At 52.7% G+C, this 25,854-nt stretch overlaps 1 protein-coding gene across 1 annotated transcript in view; it reads left to right on the top strand.

Moving 5' to 3' along the window:
• LOC140720483 (NACHT, LRR and PYD domains-containing protein 3-like) overlaps positions 1 to 25,854 on the top strand; it is a 67,069-nt gene that overhangs the window by 22,338 nt on the left and 18,877 nt on the right. The window contains exon 7 of the mRNA XM_073035334.1: positions 1,306 to 3,040. Coding sequence (XP_072891435.1) covers positions 1,306 to 3,040 — 1,735 coding nt within the window. The remainder of the gene's footprint in view (positions 1 to 1,305; positions 3,041 to 25,854) is intronic.

Here is a 25,854-nt window from a genome sequence, read left to right as displayed (position 1 = left end):
TTCTATATCAAACACTGAGGAAAGCAGACATCTTTCAATGTTATATTGTATCGAAAAACATTTGATTGTCTCCCTTGGTTGGTTAACAGAAGTTCCAAGTTCCATAAGATACATCAAGTACCCTAAGTCCTTTTCTCTTCCCTGGTAGGGTGTGGGTGTGTGTGTGTGTGTGTGTGTGTGTGTGTGTGTGTGTGTGTGTGTGTGTGTGTGTGTGTGTGTGTGTGTGTGTGTGTGTGTGTGTGTGTGTGTGTGTGTGTGTGTGTGTGTGTGTGTGTGTGTGTTGCTGAATGATGGCACGGTCGTTGGTGACTGTTGGGATCTGCAGACGTGGGAACAGCAGGAAAACGGGCAGCTGGTATGTTGGCGTTTGGCTCAGCCACTAAGCCCGGTGGAAGCGTTTCTTCCGACAGGAGAAAGGGTAAAGGCGGGTTACTGGTTCCTTACAACCTGTCGCTTTGAGCAGATGGGTCTGGTCGGCCGTGATTGGCAGCTCACCCAGCAACAGGAAAGCTCTGATGTCAAACATCCACGGCTCTGTAACTGTACCCCTCATGGGGAAGAGTTTGGGAGTAAACCCAGTGGATTTAGAGCCCCTGAGGCAGTCTTAAATAATGTTCAACGCAGACTGGCATCTCCTGAAACATCTCTAGTGCCAGGCTGTGTCAGTCTCTGCCGTTCCTTTGTGTTAATCAGATGCAGGGAGAGAGGGAGCTTGCTACATCGGCAAAAGCTTCCTCTCCATATCGGAGTGTCCCGGTTGGACTGCAAACTAGCCATTTTATTTCTTGTCATTCCGAAGGGTTATCGATCCGCAAGTTCACTGCGATTCTCCCCCAGGCACTGCCCGACTTGAGTATTTCCCGCATATTCTGCTCCTGTTTTGATGCAAGAGCAGTGGACACCCGTGACACCCCAGTGTGTAGCTTTGCCAAAATGCACGTTGTCCTGCTCTCCACAATTCCACACCAGGTCAGCAATAACATCGTCTGTTAATGATGCAAACAATGCTTTAAATATAGTGAAATGTTGTAACGGGAGTGCAGTCAGGATTGCAATAGGATATCGGGGAATGTTCACCTTCATCAGTAATTAGTGTCAGAATATGAGGATTGGATATTTTTCTGGGACAATCATCGCTGTTAGTTCCAGTGTCTGTGAACAGAATTTTACTTTCTGTCCTAATATCCATGGAAGCATTGAATTAATTCATGTAATCTCAAACACTGAATTTTGGAATGCAGTTATAAAGACCTTTGTCAGTTGAGCTAGTTAACATTTTGAATATGTTCTCTGTTCCCATGGAAGATGTTCAACAGAAACACAAGGAGACTCTGCGGGCACAAACTGAGACACTGAGAGTGAACACGATCCTGATGAGGGAGAAGGTGAAGGATTTCCAGCTGGTTGATCGATACGCTGAGCTCACGGTCATTTCTACTGTTCGAGTTCGGAGACTGGTGGAACATGAGCTGCTGGCAAGAGGCAGAGACCACGAGGATTATAGAGAGAAACAACTCCGCAGGGAGCTGGAAAAAATCCGGACTGATCAGTTGTTCCAGAGCAGCTTTTCCCGGAGTAAATCCAAATCTGGGAGTTCGGCAGCAGTGGCCGGAGTCGCAGGGATCGGGAAAACCACAATGGTACAAAAGATTGTTTATGACTGGGCCACGGGAAAAATTTACCAACAGTTCCAGTTCGTCTTCAGTTTCAAGTTCCGAGATTTAAACACGATCAATTGTACAATAAACCTCTCGAACCTGGTGCTGTTTTTCTATCCTTACCTCGGGAATGTCCTGAAATCACTGTGGAAGAATCCAGTGGGAATGCTATTTATATTTGATGGTTTGGATGAATTCAACGACACAATTGATTTTGCTGACAGCCGGAGAAACACGGACCCTCAGGACTCATGCACAGATCCTGAATTCCGGTGCAAGGTGTCTGACATAGTGTACAGTTTAATCCAGGGCAAGCTGCTCCCAGGGTGTTCAGTGCTGGTGACCACCCGCCCCACTGTGTTACATTTCTTGGAAAAGGCGAAGATCGGTGTCTGGGCTGAAATCCTGGGATTTGTTGGTGAGGAACGGAAGGAATATTTCATCAGGCATTTTGAAGATCAGACGGTGGCAGCAGCTGTTTTCAAACACGTGGAGGAGAACGAGATCCTGTACACCATGAGCTACAACCCCTCCTACTGCTGGATCCTCGCTCTGGCACTGGGCCCCTTCTTCACACAAAGAGTCAGGGACCCGCAGAGAGTTCCCAAGACCATCACCCAACTGTACTCCTACTATATTTACAACATCCTGAAAAACCACGGCCGTGAGATTGAGAACCCCCGTGATGTGTTACTCAGGGTGGGTCAGATGGCCTACAGAGGAGTGTCCGAGAAGAAGATTGTGTTTGCAGACGGAGATTTGATCAACTACAATCTGCAGCCTTCCCAGTTCCTGTCCGGGTTCCTGATGGAGCTTTTGGAGAGAGAGGATTCTGCCCACAGCGTGGTGTACACATTCCCACACCTCACCATCCAGGAGTTTGTAGCTGCAGTCGCACAATTCCTGTCTGTACATCCCGAGGATATCCTGAAATTCCTCACTGAAGCCCACAAGACAAAAGATGGGCGATTTGAGGTATTTCTCCGTTTTGTTGCTGGTCTCTCCAACCCAATGACAGCTCGGGGCCTGGAGGAGTTTCTGGGTCCATTTCCTCATCAAACAACCTGCCGGGTGATTGACTGGTTGAAGAACAAGGTTAAACACCAGAGTAGAAACACGGGTGACATTGGTAGAAGGAGACTCCTGAACACATTGCACTACCTGTTTGAGTCTCAGAATCGTGGACTGGCTCAGGCCGCACTGGGATCTCTGAAAACACTTTCATTCACTGGAATGACACTGACCCCTATTGACTGCGCGGTCCTGTCTCATGCCATTGGACTCTGTGATACAATAAAACACCTCGACCTGGAGGGCTGCCACATTCAGTGTGAAGGAATCCAGCGGCTGGGACCCGGGCTGCACAAGTGCCAGGAGTTGAGGTAACTTGATTTATCTCTCACTCAGAACTGTGAAACGGTTCCATTGTGCTGTTTCAAAGTAAACGGATTTGGGTAAAACTGCAGTAAATCAGATTGAGATGAATTGTGACAAATGCCACCCCCCTTCATCCCGTGCGATCACCCTTCCCCATCCCCCTTCATCCTGTGGGATCTCTCTTCCCCATCCCCTTCCTCCTGTCGGATCACTTTCCCCATCCCCCTTACTGTGGGATCTCTCTTCCCCATTCCCATCCTCTTGTGGGATCTCTCATCCCCATCACTCTTCTTCCTGAGGGATCTCTCTTCCCCATCCCCCTTCCTCCTGTGGAATCTCTCTTCCCCATCCCCCTTCCTCGTGTGGGATCTCCTTTACCCATCCCCCTTCCTGCTGTGGGATATCTCTACCCTATCCCCATCCTCGTGTGGAATCTCCTTTACCCATCCGCCTTCCTCCCAAGCGATCATTTTTCCCCATCTCCCTTCCTCCTATAGGATCTCTCTTCCCCATCCCCCTTCCTCCTGTGGGATCTCTCTTCCCAACTCCTTCCTCCTGTGGGATCTCTCTTCCCAACTCCTTCCTCCTGTGTGATCTCTCTTCCAGATCCCCCGTCCTGTGGGATCTCTCTTCCCCATCCCCTTCCTCCTATGGGATCTCACATCCCGATCCCTTTCCTCCTGTGGTATCTCTCTTCTCCATCCCCTTCCTCCTGTGGGATCACTTTCCCCATCCCCCTTCCTCCTGTGGGATCTCTCTTCCCAACTCCTTCCACCTGTGGGATCTCTCTTCCCCATCCCCCTTCCTCCTGTGTGATCTCTCTTCCAGATCCCCCGTCCTGTGAGATCTCTCTTCCCCATCCCCTTCCTCCTATGGGATCTCACATCCCGATCCCTTTCCTCCTGTGGTATCTCTCTTCTCCATCCCCTTCCTCCTGTGGGATCACTTTCCCCATCCCCCTTCCTCCTGTGGGATCTCTCTTCCCCATCCCCCTTCCTCCTGTGGAATCTCTCTTCCCCATCCCCCTTCCTCCTGTGGGATCTCTCTTCCCAACTCCTTCCTCCTGTGTGATCTCTCTTCCAGATCCCCCGTCCTCCTGTGGGATCTCTCTTCCCCATCCCCTTCCTCCTATGGGATCTCACATCCCGATCCATTTCCTCCTGTGGGATCTCTCTTCCCAACTCCTTCATCCTGTGTGATCTCTCTTCCAGATCCCACTTCCTCCTGTGGGATCTCTCTTCCCCATCCCCTTCCTCCTATGGGATCTCACATCCCGATCCCTTTCCTCCTGTGGGATCACTTTCCCCATCCCCCTTCCTCCTGTGGGATCTCTATTCCCAACTCCTTCCTCCTGTGGGATCTCTCTTCCCAACTCCTTCCTCCTGTGTGATCTCTATTCCAGATCCCCCTTCCTCCTGTGGGATCTCTCTTCCCGATCCCTTTCCTCCTGTCGGATCACTTTCCCCATCCCCCTTACTGTGGGATCTCTCTTCCCCATTCCCATCCTCTTGTGGGATCTCTCATCCCCATCACTCTTCTTCCTGAGGGATCTCTCTTCCCCATCCCCTTCCTCCTCTGGGATCTCGATAACCCATCCCCTTACTCCTGTGGAATCTCCCTTCCCCATTCCCTTCCTCGTGTGGAATCTCCTTTACACATCCCCCTTCCTCCCAAGCGATCATTTTTCCCCATCCACCTTCCTCCTATAGGATCTCTCTTCCCCATCCCCTTCCTCCTCTGGGATCTCAATAACCCATCTCCTTCCTCCTGTGGAATCTCCCTTCCCCATCCCCCATCCTCCTGTGGGATCTCTCTTCCCCATCCCCCTTCCTCCTGTGGGATATCTCTACCCCATCCCCCTTTCTCCTGTGGGGTCTCTCTTCCCAACCCCTTCCTACTGTGGGATCTCTCTTCCCAACCCCTTCCTCCTGTGGGATCTCTCTTCCCAACCACTTCCTCCTGTGGGATCTCTCTTCCCCATCCCCCTTCCTCCTAGGGGATCTCACTTCCCGAACACTTTCCTCCTGTGGTATCTCTCTTCTGCATCCCCCTGCCTTCTGTGTGATCTCTCTTCCCGATCACTTTCCTCCTGTCGGATCACTTTCCCCATCCCCCTTACTGTGTGATCTCTCTTCCCCATTCCCATCCTCTTGTGGGATCTCTCATCCCCATCACGCTTCTTCCTGAGGGATCTCTCTTCCCCATCCCCTTCCTCCTCTGGGATCTCAATAACCCATCCCGTTCCTCCTGTGGAATCTCCCTTCCCCATCCCCCATCCTCCTGTGGGATCTCTCTTCCCCATCCCCCTTTCTCCTGTGGGGTCTCTCTTCCCAACCCCTTCCTACTGTGGGATCTCTCTTCCCAACCCCTTCCTCCTGTGGGATCTCTCTTCCCAACCACTTCATCCTGTGGGATCTCTCTTTCATATCCACTTCCTCCTGTGGTATCTCTCTTCCCATCCCCCTGCCTTCTGTGTGATATCTCTTCCCGATCCCTTTCCTCCTGTCGGATCACTTTCCCCATCCCCTTCCTCCTCTGGGATCTCAATAACCCATCCCCTTCCTCCTGTGGAATCTCCCTTCCTCATTCCCCTTCCTCGTGTGGGATCTCCTTTACCCATCCCCCTTCCTCCTGTGGAATCTCTCTTCCCCATCCCCCTTCCTCATGTGGGATCTCCTTTACCCATCCCCCTTCCTCCTGTGGGATATCTCTACCCCATCCCCTTCCTCGTGTGGAATCTCCTTTACCCATCCCCCTTTCTCCCAAGCGATCATTTTTCCCCATCCCCCTTCCTCCTATAGGATCTCTCTTCCCCATCCCCCTTCCTCCTGTGGGATCTCTCCTTCCCATCCCCCTTCCTCCTGTGGGATCTCTCTTCCCCATCCCCCTTCCTCCTTTGGGATCTCTCTTCCCAATCCCCTTCCTCGTGTAGGATCTCCTTTACCCATCCCCCTTCCTCCTATAGGATCTCTCTTCCCCATCCCTCTTCCTCCTGTTGGATCTCCCTTCACCATCCGCCTAACTCCTGTGGGATCTCTCCTTCCCATTCCCTTTCTCCCGTAGGATCCCTCTTTTCTATCCCCCTTCGACCTGTGGGAACTCTGTTCCCCATCCCACTTCCTCCTGTGGGATCTGTCTTCCCTATCCCACTTCCTTCTGTGGGATTTCTCTTCCCCATCCCACTTCTTTCTGTGGCATCTCTCTTCCCCATCCGCTTCCCCATGTAGAATTCTTTTCCTGATCTTCTTCCTCCCCTTCGATCTCCCTTCCTGATTCAGCTTCCTACTGCGCCATTTCTCTACTATATCCACTTCCTCCTCTGGGATCTCTCTTCCCTATCCACTTCCTCCTGTGGGATCTCTCTTCCCAACCACTTCCTCCTGTGGGAACTCTCTTCCCAACTCCTTCCTCCTGTGTGATCTCTCTTCCAGATTCCCCTTTCTCCTGTGGGATCTCTCTTCCCCATCCCCCTTCCTCCTCTGGGATCTCAATAACCCATCCCGTTCCTCCTGTGGGATCTCTCTTCCCCATCCCCTTCCTCCTGTGGGATCTCTCTTCCCCATCCCCTTCCTCCTGTGGGATCTCTCTTCCCCATCCCCCTTCCTCGTGTGGGATGTCCTTTACCCATCCCCCTTCCTACTGTGGGGTATCTCTACACTATCCCCTTCCTCGTGTGGAATCTCCTTTACCCATCCCCCTTCCTCCCAAGCGATCATTTTTCCCCATCCCACTTCCTCCAATAGGATCTCTCTTCCCCATCCCCCTTCCTCCTGTGGGATCTCTCTTCCCAACCCCTTCCCCCTGTGGGATCTCTCTTCCCAACCACTTCATCCTGTGGGATCTCTCTTCCCAACCCCTTCCTCCTGTGGGATCTCTCTTCCCTATCCACTTCCTCCTGTGGGATCTCTCTTCCCAACCACTTCCTCCTGTGGGATCTCTCTTCCCTATTCACTTCCTCCTGTGGGATCTCTCTTCCCATCCCCTTCCTCCTCTGGGATCTCAATAACCCATCCCCTTCCTCCTGTGGAATCTCCCTTCCTCATTCCCCTTCCTCGTGTGGGATCTCCTTTACCCATCCCCCTTCCTCCTGTGGAATCTCTCTTCCCCATCCCCCTTCCTCATGTGGGATCTCCTTTACCCATCCCCCTTCCTCCTGTGGGATATCTCTACCCCATCCCCTTCCTCGTGTGGAATCTCCTTTACCCATCCCCCTTTCTCCCAAGCGATCATTTTTCCCCATCCCCCTTCCTCCTATAGGATCTCTCTTCCCCATCCCCCTTCCTCCTGTGGGATCTCTCCTTCCCATCCCCCTTCCTCCTGTGGGATCTCTCTTCCCCATCCCCCTTCCTCCTTTGGGATCTCTCTTCCCAATCCCCTTCCTCGTGTAGGATCTCCTTTACCCATCCCCCTTCCTCCTATAGGATCTCTCTTCCCCATCCCTCTTCCTCCTGTTGGATCTCCCTTCACCATCCGCCTAACTCCTGTGGGATCTCTCCTTCCCATTCCCTTTCTCCCGTAGGATCCCTCTTTTCTATCCCCCTTCGACCTGTGGGAACTCTGTTCCCCATCCCACTTCCTCCTGTGGGATCTGTCTTCCCTATCCCACTTCCTTCTGTGGGATTTCTCTTCCCCATCCCACTTCTTTCTGTGGCATCTCTCTTCCCCATCCGCTTCCCCATGTAGAATTCTTTTCCTGATCTTCTTCCTCCCCTTCGATCTCCCTTCCTGATTCAGCTTCCTACTGCGCCATTTCTCTACTATATCCACTTCCTCCTCTGGGATCTCTCTTCCCTATCCACTTCCTCCTGTGGGATCTCTCTTCCCAACCACTTCCTCCTGTGGGAACTCTCTTCCCAACTCCTTCCTCCTGTGTGATCTCTCTTCCAGATTCCCCTTTCTCCTGTGGGATCTCTCTTCCCCATCCCCCTTCCTCCTCTGGGATCTCAATAACCCATCCCGTTCCTCCTGTGGGATCTCTCTTCCCCATCCCCTTCCTCCTGTGGGATCTCTCTTCCCCATCCCCTTCCTCCTGTGGGATCTCTCTTCCCCATCCCCCTTCCTCGTGTGGGATGTCCTTTACCCATCCCCCTTCCTACTGTGGGGTATCTCTACACTATCCCCTTCCTCGTGTGGAATCTCCTTTACCCATCCCCCTTCCTCCCAAGCGATCATTTTTCCCCATCCCACTTCCTCCAATAGGATCTCTCTTCCCCATCCCCCTTCCTCCTGTGGGATCTCTCTTCCCAACCCCTTCCCCCTGTGGGATCTCTCTTCCCAACCACTTCATCCTGTGGGATCTCTCTTCCCAACCCCTTCCTCCTGTGGGATCTCTCTTCCCTATCCACTTCCTCCTGTGGGATCTCTCTTCCCAACCACTTCCTCCTGTGGGATCTCTCTTCCCTATCCACTTCCTCCTGTGGGATCTCTCTTCCCATCCCCTTCCTCCTCTGGGATCTCAATAACCCATCCCCTTCCTCCTGTGGAATCTCCCTTCCTCATTCCCCTTCCTCGTGTGGGATCTCCTTTACCCATCCCCCTTCCTCCTGTGGAATCTCTCTTCCCCATCCCCCTTCCTCGTGTGGGATCTCCTTTACCCATCCCCCTTCCTCCTGTGGGATATCTCTACCCCATCCCCTTCCTCGTGTGGAATCTCCTTTACCCATCCCCCTTCCTCCCAAGCGATCATTTTTCCCCATCCCCCTTCCTCCTATAGGATCTCTCTTCCCCATCCCCCTTCCTCCTGTGGGATCTCTCTTCCCGATCCCCTTCTTCCTGTGGGATCTCTCTTCCCCATCCCCCTTCCTCCTGTAGGATCTCTCTTCCCCATCCCCCTTCCTCCTGTGGGATCTCTCCTTCCCATTCCCCTTTCTCCCGTGGGATCTCTCTTTTCCATCCCCCTTCGACCTGTGGGAACTCTGTTCCCCATCCCCCTTCCTCCTGTGGGATCTCTCTTCCCCATCCCCCTTCCTCCTTTGGGATCTCTCTTCCCAATCCCCTTCCTCGTGTAGGATCTCCTTTACCCATCCCCCTTCCTCCTATAGGATCTCTCTTCCCCATCCCTCTTCCTCCTGTTGGATCTCCCTTCACCATCCGCCTAACTCCTGTGGGATCTCTCCTTCCCATTCCCTTTCTCCCGTAGGATCCCTCTTTTCTATCCCCCTTCGACCTGTGGGAACTCTGTTCCCCATCCCACTTCCTCCTGTGGGATCTGTCTTCCCTATCCCACTTCCTTCTGTGGGATTTCTCTTCCCCATCCCACTTCTTTCTGTGGCATCTCTCTTCCCCATCCGCTTCCCCATGTAGAATTCTTTTCCTGATCTTCTTCCTCCCCTTCGATCTCCCTTCCTGATTCAGCTTCCTACTGCGCCATTTCTCTACTATATCCACTTCCTCCTCTGGGATCTCTCTTCCCTATCCACTTCCTCCTGTGGGATCTCTCTTCCCAACCACTTCCTCCTGTGGGAACTCTCTTCCCAACTCCTTCCTCCTGTGTGATCTCTCTTCCAGATTCCCCTTTCTCCTGTGGGATCTCTCTTCCCCATCCCCCTTCCTCCTCTGGGATCTCAATAACCCATCCCGTTCCTCCTGTGGGATCTCTCTTCCCCATCCCCTTCCTCCTGTGGGATCTCTCTTCCCCATCCCCCTTCCTCGTGTGGGATGTCCTTTACCCATCCCCCTTCCTACTGTGGGGTATCTCTACACTATCCCCTTCCTCGTGTGGAATCTCCTTTACCCATCCCCCTTCCTCCCAAGCGATCATTTTTCCCCATCCCACTTCCTCCAATAGGATCTCTCTTCCCCATCCCCCTTCCTCCTGTGGGATCTCTCTTCCCAACCCCTTCCCCCTGTGGGATCTCTCTTCCCAACCACTTCATCCTGTGGGATCTCTCTTCCCAACCCCTTCCTCCTGTGGGATCTCTCTTCCCTATCCACTTCCTCCTGTGGGATCTCTCTTCCCAACCACTTCCTCCTGTGGGATCTCACTTCCAGATCCCCCTTCCTCCTGTGGGATCTCTCTTCCCCATCTCCCTTCCTCCTAGGGGATCTCACTTCCCGAACCCTTTCCTCCTGTGTTATCTCTCTTCTCCATCCCCTTCCTCCTGTCGGATCACTTTCCCCATCCCCCTTCCTCCTGTGGGATCTCTCTTCCCAACCACTTCCTCCTGTGGGATCTCACTTCCAGATCCCCCTTCCTCCTGTGGGATCTCTCTTCTCAACCCCTTCCTCCTGTGGGATCTCTCTTCCCAACCACTTCAACCTGTGGGATCTCTCTTCCCAACCCCTTCCTCCTGTGGGATCTCTCTTCCCCATCCCCCTTCCTCCTAGGGGATCTCACTTCCCGAACCCTTTCCTCCTGTGTTATCTCTCTTCTCCATCCCCTTCCTCCTGTCGGATCACTTTCCCCATCCCCCTTCCTCCTGTGGGATCTCTCTTCCCCATCCCCCTGCCTTCTGTGTGATTTCTCTTCCCGATCCCTTTCCTCCTGTCGGATCACTTTCCCCATCCCCCTTACTGTGGGATCTCTCTTCCCCATTCCCATCCTCTTGTGGGATCTCTCATCCCCATCACTCTTCTTCCTGAGGGATCTCTCTTCCCCATCCCCTTCCTCCTCTGGGATCTCAATAACCCATCCCCTTCCTCCTGTGGAATCTCCCTTCCCCATCCCCCTTCCTCGTGTGGGATCTCCTTTACCCATCCCCCTTCGACCTGTGGGATCTCCCTTCCCCATCCCCCTTCCTCGTGTGGGATGTCCTTTACCCATCCCCCTTCCTCCTGTGGGATATCTCTTCCCCATCCCCCTTCCTCCTATGGGATCTCTCTTCCCCATTCCCTTCCTCGTGTAGGATCTCCTTTACCCATCCCCCTTCCTCCTATAGGATCTCTCTTCCCCATCCCTCTTCCTCCTGTGGGATCTCTCTTCCCCATCCCTTCCTCCTGTGGGATCTCTCCTTCCCATTCACTTTCTCCCGTAGGATCTCTCTTTTCTATCCCCCTTCGACCTGTGGGAACTCTGTTCCCCATCCCACTTGCTCCTGTGGGATACGTCTTCCCCATCCTCCTGCCTTCTGTGTGATCTCTCTTCCCGATCCCTTTCCTCCTGTCGGATCACTTTCCCCATCCCCCTTACTGTGGGATCTCTCTTCCCCATTCCCATCCTCTTGTGGGATCTCTCATCCCCATCACTCTTCTTCCTGAGGGATCTCTCTTCCCCATCCCCTTCCTCCTCTGGGATCTCAATAACCCATCCCCTTCCTCCTGTGGAATCTCCCTTCCCCATTGCCCTTCCTCGTGTGGGATCTCCTTTACCCATCCCCCTTCGACCTGTGGGATCTCCCTTCCCCATCCCCCTTCCTCGTGTGGGATGTCCTTTACCCATCCCCCTTCCTCCTGTGGGATATCTCTTCCCCATCCCCCTTCCTCCTATGGGATCTCTCTTCCCCATTCCCTTCCTCGTGTAGGATCTCCTTTACCCATCCCCCTTCCTCCTATAGGATCTCTCTTCCCCATCCCTCTTCCTCCTGTGGGATCTCTCTTCCCCATTCCCTTCCTCGTGTAGGATCTCCTTTACCCATCCCCCTTCCTCCTATAGGATCTCTCTTCCCCATCCCTCTTCCTCCTGTGGGATCTCTCTTCCCCATCCCCTTCCTCCTGTGGGATCTCTCTTCCCCATCCCTTCCTCCTGTGGGATCTCTCCTTCCCATTCCCTTTCTCCCGTAGGATCTCTCTTTTCTATCCCCCTTCGACCTGTGGGAACTCTGTTCCCATCCCACTTGCTCCTGTGGGATACGTCTTCCCCATCCGCTTCCCCATGTAGAATTCTTTTCCCGATCTTCTTCCTCCCCTTCGATCTCCCTTCCTGATTCAGCTTCCTACTGCAGGATTTCTCTACTATATCCACTTCCTCCTCTGGGATCTCTCTTCCCCATCCCTCTTCCTCCTGTGGGATCTCACTTCCCCATCCCCTTCCTCCTGTGGGATCTCTCTTCCCCATCCCCTTCCTCCTGTGGGATCTCTCTTCCCCATCCCCCTTCCTTGTGTGGGATGTCCTTTACCCATCCCCCTTCCTCCTGTGGGATATCTCTACCCTATCCACTTCCTCGTGTGGAATCTCCTTTACCCATCCCCCTTCCTCCCAAGCGATCATTTTTCCCCATCCCACTTCCTCCTATAGGATCTCTCTTCCCCATCCCCCTTCCTCCTGTGGGATCTCTCTTCCCCATCCCCCTTCCTCATGTGGGATGACCTTTACCCATCCCCCTTCCTCGTGTGGGATATCTCTACCCAGTCTCTCTAACCTCTCTGCGTAAGACAGTCCAGACATCCCAGGAATCAACCTCGTGAATCTACGCTGCACATCCTCTACAGCCAGGATGTCATTCCTTAACCCTGGAGACCAAAACTGTACACAATACTCCAGGTGTGGTCTCACCAGGGATCTGTACAAATGCAAGAAGATTTCCTTGCTCCTGTACTCAATTCCCTTTGTAATAAAGGCCAACATTCCATTAGCCTTCTTCACTGCCTGCTGTACTTGCTCATTCAATTTCAGTGACTGATGAACAAGGACTCCTAGATCTCTTTGTATTTCTCCCTTACCTAACACTACACCGTTCAGATAATTATCTGCCTTCCTGTTCTTACTCCCAAAGTGGATAACCTCACACTTATTCACATTAAACGTCATCTGCCAAGTATCTGCCCACTCACCCAGCCTATCCTAGTCACCCTGAATTCTCCTAACATCCTCATCACATGTCACACTGCCACCCAGCTTAGTATCATCAGCAAATTTGCTGATGTTATTCTCAATGCCTTCATCTAAATCGTTGATGTAAATTGTAAACAGCTGTGGTCCCAATACCGAGCCCTGTGGCACCCCACTAGTCACCACCTGCCATTCCGAGAAACACCCATTCACCGCTACGCTTTGCTTTCTATCTGCCAACCAGTTTTCTATCCATGTCAGTGTCTTCCCCCCGATGCCCTGAGCTTTGATTTTACCCACCAATCTCCTATGTGGGACCTTATCAAATGCCTTCTGAAAATCGAGGTACACTACATCCACTGGATCTCACCCGTCTAACTTCCTGGTTACATCCTCGAAAAACTCCAAAAGATTAGTCAAGCATGATTTACCCTTGGTAAATCCATGCTGGTCGGCCCAATCCTATCACTGCTACCTAGATATGCCACCATTTCATTCTTAATAATGGACTCTAGCATCTTCCCCACCACCGATGTCAGGCTAACAAGTCGATAGTTCTCTGTTTTCTCCCTCCCTCCTTTCTTAAAAAATGGGATAACATTAGCCATTCTCCAATCCTCAGGAACTGATCCTGAATCTAAGGAACATTAGAAAATGATTACCAATGCATCCGCAATTTCCAGGGCCACCTCCTTTAGTACCCTAGGATGCAGACCATCTGGACCTGGGGATTTGTCAGCCTTCAGTCCCATCAGTCTACTCATCACCGTTTTCTTCCTAATGTCAATCTGTTTCATTTCCTCTGTTACCCTATGTCCTTGGCCCATCCATACATCTGGGAGATTGCTTGTGTCTTCCCTAGTGAAGACAGATCTAAAGTACTCATTAAATTCTTCTGCCATTTCTCTGTTTCACATAACAATTTCACCCAATTCATTCTTCAAGGGCCCAACATTGTTCTTAACTATCTTCTTTCTCTTCACATACGTAAAAAGCATTTGCTATCTTCCTTTATATTCCTGGCTAGCTTGCGTTCGTACCTCATTTTTTCTCCCCGTAATGCCTTTTTAGTTAAGTTCTGTTGTTCCTTAAAAACTGCCCAATCATCTGTCCTCCCACTCACATTAGCTCTGTCATACTTAATTTTTTTTAATGCTATGCAATCTCTGACTTCCTTTGTCAACCACTGTGGCCCCTTTCCCCCCTTTGAATCCTTCCTTCTCTGGGGACAAACTGATTTTGCACCTTGTGCATTGTCCCCAAGAATACCTGCCATTGCTGTTCCACTGTCTTTTCTGCTTGGCTATCCGTCCAGTCAACTTTGGCCAGCTCCTCCCTCATGGCTCCATAGTTTCCCCTGTTCATCTGCAACACTGACACCTCCGAGCTGCCCTTATCCTTCACAAACTGCAGATAAAAACATATCATGTTATGGTCACTACTTCCTAATGGCTCCTTTACTTCAAGATCGCTTATCAAATCCTGTTCATTACACAAGACTAAATCCAGAATAGCCTTGTCCCTGGTCGGCTCTCATACAAGCTGTTCCAAGAATGCATCCCGTAGGCACTCTACAAACTCCCTATCCTGGGGTCCAGCACCAAACTGTTTCTCCCAGTTCACCTGCATGTTGAAATCCCCCATCCCCCTTCGTCCTGTGGGATATCTCTACTCCATCCCCTTCCTCGTGTGGAATCTCCTTTACCCATCCCCCTTCCTCCCAAACGATCATTTTTCCCCATCCCCCTTCCTCCTATAGGATCTCTCTTTTCCATCCCCCTTCGACCTGTAAGAACTCTGTTCCCCATCCCCCTTCCTCCTGTGGGATCTCTCTTCCCCATCCCCCTTCCTCATGTGGGATGACCTTTACCCATCCCCCTTCCTCGTGTGGGATATCTCTACCCAGTCTCTCTAACCTCTCTGCGTAAGACAGTCCAGACATCCCAGGAATCAACCTCGTGAATCTACGCTGCACATCCTCTACAGCCAGGATGTCATTCCTTAACCCTGGAGACCAAAACTGTACACAATACTCCAGGTGTGGTCTCACCAGGGATCTGTACAAATGCAAGAAGATTTCCTTGCTCCTGTACTCAATTCCCTTTGTAATAAAGGCCAACATTCCATTAGCCTTCTTCACTGCCTGCTGTACTTGCTCATTCAATTTCAGTGACTGATGAACAAGGACTCCTAGATCTCTTTGTATTTCTCCCTTACCTAACACTACACCGTTCAGATAATTATCTGCCTTCCTGTTCTTACTCCCAAAGTGGATAACCTCACACTTATTCACATTAAACGTCATCTGCCAAGTATCTGCCCACTCACCCAGCCTATCCTAGTCACCCTGAATTCTCCTAACATCCTCATCACATGTCACACTGCCACCCAGCTTAGTATCATCAGCAAATTTGCTGATGTTATTCTCAATGCCTTCATCTAAATCGTTGATGTAAATTGTAAACAGCTGTGGTCCCAATACCGAGCCCTGTGGCACCCCACTAGTCACCACCTGCCATTCCGAGAAACACCCATTCACCGCTACGCTTTGCTTTCTATCTGCCAACCAGTTTTCTATCCATGTCAGTGTCTTCCCCCCGATGCCCTGAGCTTTGATTTTACCCACCAATCTCCTATGTGGGACCTTATCAAATGCCTTCTGAAAATCGAGGTACACTACATCCACTGGATCTCACCCGTCTAACTTCCTGGTTACATCCTCGAAAAACTCCAAAAGATTAGTCAAGCATGATTTACCCTTGGTAAATCCATGCTGGTCGGCCCAATCCTATCACTGCTACCTAGATATGCCACCATTTCATTCTTAATAATGGACTCTAGCATCTTCCCCACCACCGATGTCAGGCTAACAAGTCGATAGTTCTCTGTTTTCTCCCTCCCTCCTTTCTTAAAAAATGGGATAACATTAGCCATTCTCCAATCCTCAGGAACTGATCCTGAATCTAAGGAACATTAGAAAATGATTACCAATGCATCCGCAATTTCCAGGGCCACCTCCTTTAGTACCCTAGGATGCAGACCATCTGGACCTGGGGATTTGTCAGCCTTCAGTCCCATCAGTCTACTCATCACCGTTTTCTTCCTAATGTCAATCTGTTTCATTTCCTCTGTTACCCTATGTCCTTGGCCCATCCATACATCTGGGAGATTGCTTGTGTCTTCCCTAGTGAAGACAGATCTAAAGTACTCATTAAATTCTTCTGCCATTTCTCTGTTTCACATAACAATTTCACCCAATTCATTCTTCAAGGGCCCAACATTGTTCTTAACTATCTTCTTTCTCTTCACATACGTAAAAAGCATTTGCTATCTTCCTTTATATTCCTGGCTAGCTTGCGTTCGTACCTCATTTTTTCTCCCCGTAATGCCTTTTTAGTTAAGTTCTGTTGTTCCTTAAAAACTGCCCAATCATCTGTCCTCCCACTCACATTAGCTCTGTCATACTTAATTTTTTTTAATGCTATGCAATCTCTGACTTCCTTTGTCAACCACTGTGGCCCCTTTCCCCCCTTTGAATCCTTCCTTCTCTGGGGACAAACTGATTTTGCACCTTGTGCATTGTCCCCAAGAATACCTGCCATTGCTGTTCCACTGTCTTTTCTGCTTGGCTATCCGTCCAGTCAACTTTGGCCAGCTCCTCCCTCATGGCTCCATAGTTTCCCCTGTTCATCTGCAACACTGACACCTCCGAGCTGCCCTTATCCTTCACAAACTGCAGATAAAAACATATCATGTTATGGTCACTACTTCCTAATGGCTCCTTTACTTCAAGATCGCTTATCAAATCCTGTTCATTACACAAGACTAAATCCAGAATAGCCTTGTCCCTGGTCGGCTCTCATACAAGCTGTTCCAAGAATGCATCCCGTAGGCACTCTACAAACTCCCTATCCTGGGGTCCAGCACCAAACTGTTTCTCCCAGTTCACCTGCATGTTGAAATCCCCCATCCCCCTTCGTCCTGTGGGATATCTCTACTCCATCCCCTTCCTCGTGTGGAATCTCCTTTACCCATCCCCCTTCCTCCCAAACGATCATTTTTCCCCATCCCCCTTCCTCCTATAGGATCTCTCTTTTCCATCCCCCTTCGACCTGTAAGAACTCTGTTCCCCATCCCACTTCCTCCTGTGGGATCTCTCTTCCCCATCCCCCTTCCTCCTGTGGGATCTCTCTTCACCATCCCCTTCCTCGTGTAGGATCTCCTTTACCCATCCCCCTTCCTCCTATAGGATCTCTCTTCCCCATCCCTCTTCCTCCTGTTGGATCTACCTTCACCATCCGCCTTCCTCCTGTGGGATCTCTCCTTCCCATTCCCTTTCTCCCGTAGGATCTCTCTTTTCTATCCCCCTTCGACCTGTGGGAACTCTGTGCCCCATCCCACTTCCTCCTGTGGGATCTGTCTTCCCCATCCCACTTCCTTCTGTGGGATTAATCTTCCCCATCCCACTTCTTCCTGTGGGATCTGTCTTCCCCATCCCACTTCCTTCTGTGGGATTTCTCTTCCCCATCCACCTTCCTCCTGTGTGATCTCTCCTTCCCATCCCCATTCCACACGTAGGATCACTCCTTCCTATCCCCCTTCCTTGAGTGGGATCTCTCTTCCCCATCCCCTTCCTCCTGTGGGATCTCTCTTCCCCATCCCCTTCCTCCTGTGGGATCTCTCTTCCCCATCCCCCTTCCTCCTAAAGGATCTCTCTTCCCCATCCCCCTTCCTCCTGTGGGATCTCTCTTCCCCATCCCCTCCCTCCGGTGGGATCTCTCTTCCACATCCCCCTTCCTCCTATAGGATCTCTCTTCCCCATCGCCCTTCCTCCTGTGGGATCTCTCTTCCCCATCCCCTTCCTCCTGTGGGATCTCTCTTCCCCATCCCCCTTCCTCCTGTAGGATCTCTCTTCCCCATCCCCCATCCTCCTGTGGGATCTCTCTTCCCCATCCCCCTTCCTCCTGTGGGATCTCTCTTCCCCATCCCCCTTCCTCCTGTAGGATCTCTCTTCCCCATCCCCCTTCCTCCTGTGTTATCTCTCTTCCCCATCCCGCTTCCTCCTATAGGATCACTCTTTTCCATCCCCCTTCGACCTGTGGGAACTCTGTTCCCCATCCCACTTCCTCCTGTGGGATCTCTCTTCCCCATCCCCCTTCCTCCTGTGGGATCTCTCTTTCCCCATCCCCCTTCCTCCTGTTGGATCTCCCTTCCCCATCCCCCTTCCTCCTGTGGGATCTCTCTTCCCCATCCCCTTCATCGTGTAGGATCTCCTTTATCCATCCCCCTTCCTCCTATAGGATCCCTCTTCCCCATCCCCTTCCTCGTGTAGGATCTCCTTTACCCATCCCCCTTCCACCTATAGGATCTCTCTTCCCCATCCCTCTTCCTCCTGTTGGATCTCCCTTCACCATCCGCCTTTCTCCTGTGGGTTCTCTCCTTCCCATTCCCTTTCTCCCGTAGGATCTCTCTTTTCTATCCCCCTTCGACCTGTGGGAACTCAGTTCCCCATCCCACTTCCTCCTGTGAAATCTGTCTTCCCCATCCCACTTCCTTCTGTGGGATTAATCTACCCCAGCCCACTACTTCCTGTGGGATCTGTCTTCCCCATCCCACTTCCTTCTGTGGGATCTCTCTTCCCCATCCACCTTCCTCCTGTGTGATCTCTCCTTCCCATCCCCATTCCTCCCGTAGGATCACTCTTTCCTATCCCCCTTCCTCGAGTGGGATCTCTCTTCCCCATCCCCTTCCTCCTGTGGGATCTCTCTTCCCCATCCCCTTCCTCCTGTGGGATCTCTCTTCCCCATCCCCCTTCCTCCTATAGGATCTCTCTTCCCCATCCCCCTTCCTCCTGTGGGATCTCTCTTCCCCATCCCCTTCCTCCTGTGGGATCTCTCTTCCCCACCCCCCTTCCTCCTGTAGGATCTCTCTTCGCCATCCCCCTTCCTCCTGTGGGATCTCTCTTCCCCATTCCCTTCCTCCTGTGGGATCTCTCTTCCCCATCCCCCTTCCTCCTGTAGGATCTCTCTTTTCCATCCCCCTTCGACCTGTGGGAACTCTGTTCCCCATCCCACTTCCTCCTGTGGGATCTCTCTTCCCCATCCCCCTTCCTCCTATAGGATCTCTCCTCCCCATCCCCTTCCTCGTGTAGGATCTCCTTTACCCATCCCCCTTCCTCCTATAGGATCTCCCTCCCCCATCCCTCTTCCTCCTGTTGGATCTCCCTTCACCATCCGCCTTCCTCCTGTGGGATCTCTCCTTCCCATTCCCTTTCTCCCGTAGGATCTCTCTTTTCTATCCCCCTTCGACCTGTGGGAACTCTGTTCCCCATCCCACTTCTTCCTGTGGGATCTGTCTTCCCCAGCCCACTTCTTCCTGTGGGATCTGTCTTCCCCATCCCACTTCTTCCTGTGGGATCTGTCTTCCCCATCCCACTTCCTTCTGTGGGATTTCTCTTCCCCATCCACCTTCCTCCTGTGGGATCTCTCCTTCCCATCCCCATTCCTCCCGTAGGATCACTCTTTCCTATCCCCCTTCCACCTGTGGGAACTCTCTTCCTAATCCCCCCATAACTGTAGTATCTCTTTTCCCCATCCCCCTTCCTCCTGTAGGATCTCTCTTTTCCATCCCCCTTCGACCTGTGGGAACTCTGTTCCCCATCCCCCTTCCTCCTGTGGGATCTCTCTTCCCCATCCCCCTTCCTCCTATAGGATCTCTCTTCCCCATCCCCTTCCTCGTGTAGGATCTCCTTTACCCATCCCCCTTCCTCCTATAGGATCTCTCTTCCCCATCCCTCTTCCTCCTGTTGGATCTCCCTTCACCTCCTGTGGGATCTCTCCTTCCCATTCCCTTTCTCCCGTAGGATCTCTCTTTTCTATCCCCCTTCAACCTGTGGGAACTCTGTTCCCCATCCCACTTCCTCCTGTGGGATCTGTCTTCCCCATCCCACTTCCTTCTGTGGGATTAATCTACCCCAGCCCACTTCCTTCTGTGGGATTAATCTACCCCAGCCCACTTCCTTCTGTGGGATTTCTCTTCCCCATCCCCCTTCCTCCTGTGTGATCTCTCCTTCCCATCCCCATTCCTCCCGTAGGATCGCTCTTTCCTATCCCCCTTCCTCGAGTGGGATCTCTCTTCCCCATACCCTTCCTCCTGTGTGATCTCTCTTCCCCCATCCCCTTCCTCCTGTGGGATCTCTCTTCCCCATCCCCCTTCCTCCTATAGGATCTCTCTTCCCCATCCCCCTTCCTCCTGTGGGATCTCTCTTCCCCATCCCCTTCCTCCTGTGGGATCTCTCTTCCCCACCCCCCTTCCTCCTGTGGGATCTCTCTTCCCCATTCCCTTCCTCCTGTGGGATCTCTCTTCCCCATCCCCCTTCCTCCTGTAGGATCTCTCTTTTCCATCCCCCTTCGACCTGTGGGATCTCTCTTCCCCATCCCACTTCCTCCTGTGCGATCTCTCTTCCCCATCCCCCTTCCTCCTGTGGGACCTCTCTTCCCCATCCCCCTTCCTCCTATAGGATCTCTCTTCCCCATCCCCTTCCTCGTGTAGGATCTCCTTTACCCATCCCCCTTCCTCCTATAGGATCTCTCTTCCCCATCCCTCTTCCTCCTGTTGGATCTCCCTTCACCATCCGCCTTCCTCCTGTGGGATCTCTCCTTCCCATTCCCTTTCTCCCGTAGGATCTCTCTTTTCTATCCCCCTTCGACCTGTGGGAACTCTGTTCCCCATCCCACTTCTTCCTGTGGGATCTCTCTTCCCCATCCCCCTTCCTCCTATAGGATCTCTCCTCCCCATCCCCTTCCTCGTGTAGGATCTCCTTTACCCATCCCCCTTCCTCCTATAGGATCTCTCTCCCCCATCCCTCTTCCTCCTGTTGGATCTCCCTTCACCATCCGCCTTCCTCCTGTGGGATCTCTCCTTCCCATTCCCTTTCTCCCGTAGGATCTCTCTTTTCTATCCCCCTTCGAGCTGTGGGAACTCTGTTCCCCATCCCACTTCTTCCTGTGGGATCTGTCTTCCCCAGCCCACTTCTTCCTGTGGGATCTGTCTTCCCCATCCACCTTCCTCCTGTGGGATCTCTCCTTCCCATCCCCATTCCTCCCGTAGGATCACTCTTTCCTATCCCCCTTCCACCTGTGGGAACTCTCTTCCTAATCCCCCCATAACTGTAGTATCTCTTTTCCCCATCCCCCTTCCTCCTGTAGGATCTCTCTTTTCCATCCCCCTTCGACCTGTGGGAACTCTGTTCCCCATCCCACTTCCTCCTGTGGGATCTCTCTTCCCCATCCCCCTTCCTCCTGTGGGATCTCTCTTCCCCATCCCCCTTCCTCCTATAGGATCTCTCTTCCCCATCCCCTTCCTCGTGTAGGATCTCCTTTACCCATCCCCCTTCCTCCTATAGGATCTCTCTTCCCCATCCCTCTTCCTCCTGTTGGATCTCCCTTCACCATCCGCCTTCCTCCTGTGGGATCTCTCCTTCCCATTCCCTTTCTCCCGTAGGATCTCTCTTTTCTATCCCACTTCGACCTGTGGGAACTCTGTTCCCCATCCCACTTCTTCCTGTGGGATCTGTCTTCCCCAGTCCACTTCTTCCTGTGGGATCTGTCTTCGACATCCCACTTCCTTCTGTGGGATTTCTCTTCCCCATCCACCTTCCTCCTGTGGGATCTCTCCTTCCCATCCCCATTCCTCCCGTAGGATCACTCTTTCCTATCCCCCTTCCACCTGTGGGAACTCTCTTCCTAATCCCCCCATAACTGTAGTATCTCTCTTCCCCATCCCCCTTCCTCCTATAGGATCTCTCTTCCCCATCCCCCATCCTCCTGTGGGATCTCTCTTCCCCATCCCCCTTCCTCCTGTGGGATCTCTCTTCCCCATCCCCCTTCCTCCTGTAGGATCTCTCTTCCCCATCCCCCTTCCTCCTGTGTTATCTCTCTTCCCCATCCCCCTTCCTCCTGTGTTATCTCTCTTCCCCATCCCCCTTCCTCCTATAGGATCTCTCTTTTCCATCCCCCTTCGACCTGTGGGAACTCAGTTCCCCATCCCACTTCCTCCTGTGGGATCTCTCTTCCCCATCCCACTTCCTTCTGTGGGATTAATCTTCCCCATCCCACTTCTTCCTGTGGGATCTGTCTTCCCCATCCCACTTCCTTCTGTGGGATTTCTCTTCCCCATCCACCTTCCTCCTGTGTGATCTCCTTCCCATCCCCATTCCTCCCGTAGGATCTCTCTTCCCCATCCCCTCCCTCCTGTGGGATCTCTCTTCCACATCCCCCTTCCTCCTATAGGATCTCTCTTCCCCATCCCCCTTCCTCCTGTGGGATCTCTCTTCCCCATCCCCTTCCTCCTGTAGGATCTCTCTTCCCCATCACCCTTCCTCCTGTGGGATCTCTCTTCCCCATCCCCTTCCTCCTGTAGGATCTCTCTTCCCCATCCCCCTTCCTCCTGTAGGATCTCTCTTCCCCATCCCCCATCCTCCTGTAGGATCTCTCTTCCCCATCCCCCATCCTCCTGTGGGATCTCTCTTCCCCATCCCCCTTCCTCCTGTGGGATCTCTCTTCCCCATCCCCCTTCCTCCTGTAGCATCTCTCTTCCCCATCACCCTTCCTCCTGTGTTATCTCTCTTCCCCATCCCCCTTCCTCCTATAGGATCCACTTTTCCATCCCCCTTCGACCTGTGGGAACTCTGTTCCCCATCCCACTTCCTCCTGTGGGATCTCTCTTCCCCATCCCCCTTCCTCCTGTGGGATCTCTCTTCCCCATCCCCCTTCCTCCTGTTGCATCTCCCTTCCCCATCCCCCTTCCTCCTGTGGGATCTCTCTTCCCCATCCCCTTCATCGTGTAGGATCTCCTTTACCCATCCCCCTTCCTCCTATAGGATCTCTCTTCCCCATCCCCTTCCTCGTGTAGGATCTCCTTTATCCATCCCCCTTCCTCCTATAGGATCTCTCTTCCCCATCCCCTTCCTCGTGTAGGATCTCCTTTACCCATCCCCCTTCCTCCTATAGGATCTCTCTTCCCCATCCCTCTTCCTCCTGTTGGATCTCCCTTCACCTCCTGTGGGATCTCTCCTTCCCATTCCCTTTCTCCCGTAGGATCTCTCTTTTCTATCCCCCTTCAACCTGTGGGAACTCTGTTCCCCATCCCACTTCCTCCTGTGGGATCTGTCTTCCCCATCCCACTTCCTTCTGTGGGATTAATCTACCCCAGCCCACTTCCTTCTGTGGGATTAATCTACCCCAGCCCACTTCCTTCTGTGGGATTTCTCTTCCCCATCCCCCTTCCTCCTGTGTGATCTCTCCTTCCCATCCCCATTCCTCCCGTAGGATCACTCTTTCCTATCCCCCTTCCTCGAGTGGGATCTCTCTTCCCCATCCCCTTCCTCCTGTGTGATCTCTCTTCCCCCATCCCCTTCCTCCTGTGGGATCTCTCTTCCCCATCCCCCTTCCTCCTATAGGATCTCTCTGCCCCATCCCATTTCCTCCTGTAGGATATCTCTTCCCCATCCTCCAGTGGGATCTCTCTTCCCCATCCCCCTTACTCCTGTAGGATCTCTCTTCCCCATCCCCCATCCTCCTGTAGGATCTCTCTTCCCCATCCCCCATCCTCCTGTGGGATCTCTCTTCCCCATCCCCCTTCCTCCTGTGGGATCTCTCTTCCCCATCCCCCTTCCTCCTGTAGCATCTCTCTTCCCCATCCCCCTTCCTCCTGTGTTATCTCTCTTCCCCATCCCCCTTCCTCCTATAGGATCTCTCTTTTCCATCCCCCTTCGACCTGTGGGAACTCTGTTCCCCATCCCACTTCCTCCTGTGGGATCTCTCTTCCCCATCCCCCTTCCTCCTGTGGGATCTCTCTTCCCCATCCCCCTTCCTCCTGTTGGATCTCCCTTCCCCATCCCCCTTCCTCCTGTGGGATCTCTCTTCCCCATCCCCTTCATCGTGTAGGATCTCCTTTATCCATCCCCCTTCCTCCTATAGGATCCCTCTTCCCCATCCCCTTCCTCGTGTAGGATCTCCTTTACCCATCCCCCTTCCACCTATAGGATCTCTCTTCCCCATCCCTCTTCCTCCTGTTGGATCTCCCTTCACCATCCGCCTTCCTCCTGTGGGATCTCTCCTTCCCATTCACTTTCTCCCGTAGGATCTCTCTTTTCTATCCCCCTTCGACCTGTGGGAACTCAGTTCTCCATCCCACTTCCTCCTGTGAAATCTGTCTTCCCCATCCCACTTCCTTCTGTGGGATTAATCTACCCCAGCCCACTTCTTCCTGTGGGATCTGTCTTCCCCATCCCACTTCCTTCTGTGGGATCTCTCTTCCCCATCCACCTTCCTCCTGTGTGATCTCTCCTTCCCATCCCCATTCCTCCCGTAGGATCACTCTTTCCTATCCCCCTTCCTCGAGTGGGATCTCTCTTCCCCATCCCCTTCCTCCTGTGGGATCTCTCTTCCCCATCCCCTTCCTCCTGTGGGATCTCTCTTCCCCATCCCCCTTCCTCCTATAGGATCTCTCTTCCCCATCCCCCTTCCTCCTGTGGGATCTCTCTTCCCCATCCCCTTCCTCCTGTGGGATCTCTCTTCCCCACCCCCCTTCCTCCTGTAGGATCTCTCTTCGCCATCCCCCTTCCTCCTGTGGGATCTCTCTTCCCCATTCCCTTCCTCCTGTGGGATCTCTCTTCCCCATCCCCCTTCCTCCTGTAGGATCTCTCTTTTCCATCCCCCTTCGACCTGTGGGAACTCTGTTCCCCATCCCACTTCCTCCTGTGGGATCTCTCTTCCCCATCCCCCTTCCTCCTGTGGGATCTCTCTTCCCCATCCCCCTTCCTCCTATAGGATCTCTCCTCCCCATCCCCTTCCTCGTGTAGGATCTCCTTTACCCATCCCCCTTCCTCCTATAGGATCTCTCTCCCCCATCCCTCTTCCTCCTGTTGGATCTCCCTTCACCATCCGACTTCCTCCTGTGGGATCTCTCCTTCCCATTCCCTTTCTCCCGTAGGATCTCTCTTTTCTATCCCCCTTCGACCTGTGGGAACTCTGTTCCCCATCCCACTTCTTCCTATGGGATCTGTCTTCCCCAGCCCACTTCTTCCTGTGGGATCTGTCTTCCCCATCCCATTCCTTCTGTGGGATTTCTCTTCCCCATCCACCTTCCTCCTGTGGGATCTCTCCTTCCCATCCCCATTCCTCCCGTAGGATCACTCTTTCCTATCCCCCTTCCACCTGTGGGAACTCTCTTCCTAATCCCCCCATAACTGTAGTATCTCTCTTCCCCATCCCCCTTCCTCCTATAGGATCTCTCTTTTCCATCCCCCTTCGACCTGTGGGAACTCTGTTCCCCATCCCACTTCCTCCTGTGGGATCTCTCTTCCCCATCCCCCTTCCTCCTGTGGGATCTCTCTTCCCCATCCCCCTTCCTCCTGTTGGATCTCCCTTCCCCATCCCCCTTCCTCCTGTGGGATCTCTCTTCCCCATCCCCTTCATCGTGTAGGATCTCCTTTATCCATCCCCCTTCCTCCTATAGGATCCCTCTTCCCCATCCCCTTCCTCGTGTAGGATCTCCTTTACCCATCCCCCTTCCACCTATAGGATCTCTCTTCCCCATCCCTCTTCCTCCTGTTGGATCTCCCTTCACCATCCGCCTTCCTCCTGTGGGATCTCTCCTTCCCATTCCCTTTCTCCCGTAGGATCTCTCTTTTCTATCCCCCTTCGACCTGTGGGAACTCAGTTCCCCATCCCACTTCCTCCTGTGAAATCTGTCTTCCCCATCCCACTTCCTTCTGTGGGATTAATCTACCCCAGCCCACTTCTTCCTGTGGGATCTGTCTTCCCCATCCCACTTCCTTCTGTGGGATCTCTCTTCCCCATCCACCTTCCTCCTGTGTGATCTCTCCTTCCCATCCCCATTCCTCCCGTAGGATCACTCTTTCCTATCCCCCTTCCTCGAGTGGGATCTCTCTTCCCCATCCCCTTCCTCCTGTGGGATCTCTCTTCCCCATCCCCTTCCTCCTGTGGGATCTCTCTTCCCCATCCCCCTTCCTCCTATAGGATCTCTCTTCCCCATCCCCCTTCCTCCTGTGGGATCTCTCTTCCCCATCCCCTTCCTCCTGTGGGATCT

The sequence above is a fragment of the Hemitrygon akajei genome, unplaced genomic scaffold, assembly GCF_048418815.1.
Source record: "Hemitrygon akajei unplaced genomic scaffold, sHemAka1.3 Scf000043, whole genome shotgun sequence".
Taxonomy (NCBI): domain Eukaryota; kingdom Metazoa; phylum Chordata; class Chondrichthyes; order Myliobatiformes; family Dasyatidae; genus Hemitrygon; species Hemitrygon akajei.
This window is presented reverse-complemented; position numbering and strand designations above follow the sequence as displayed.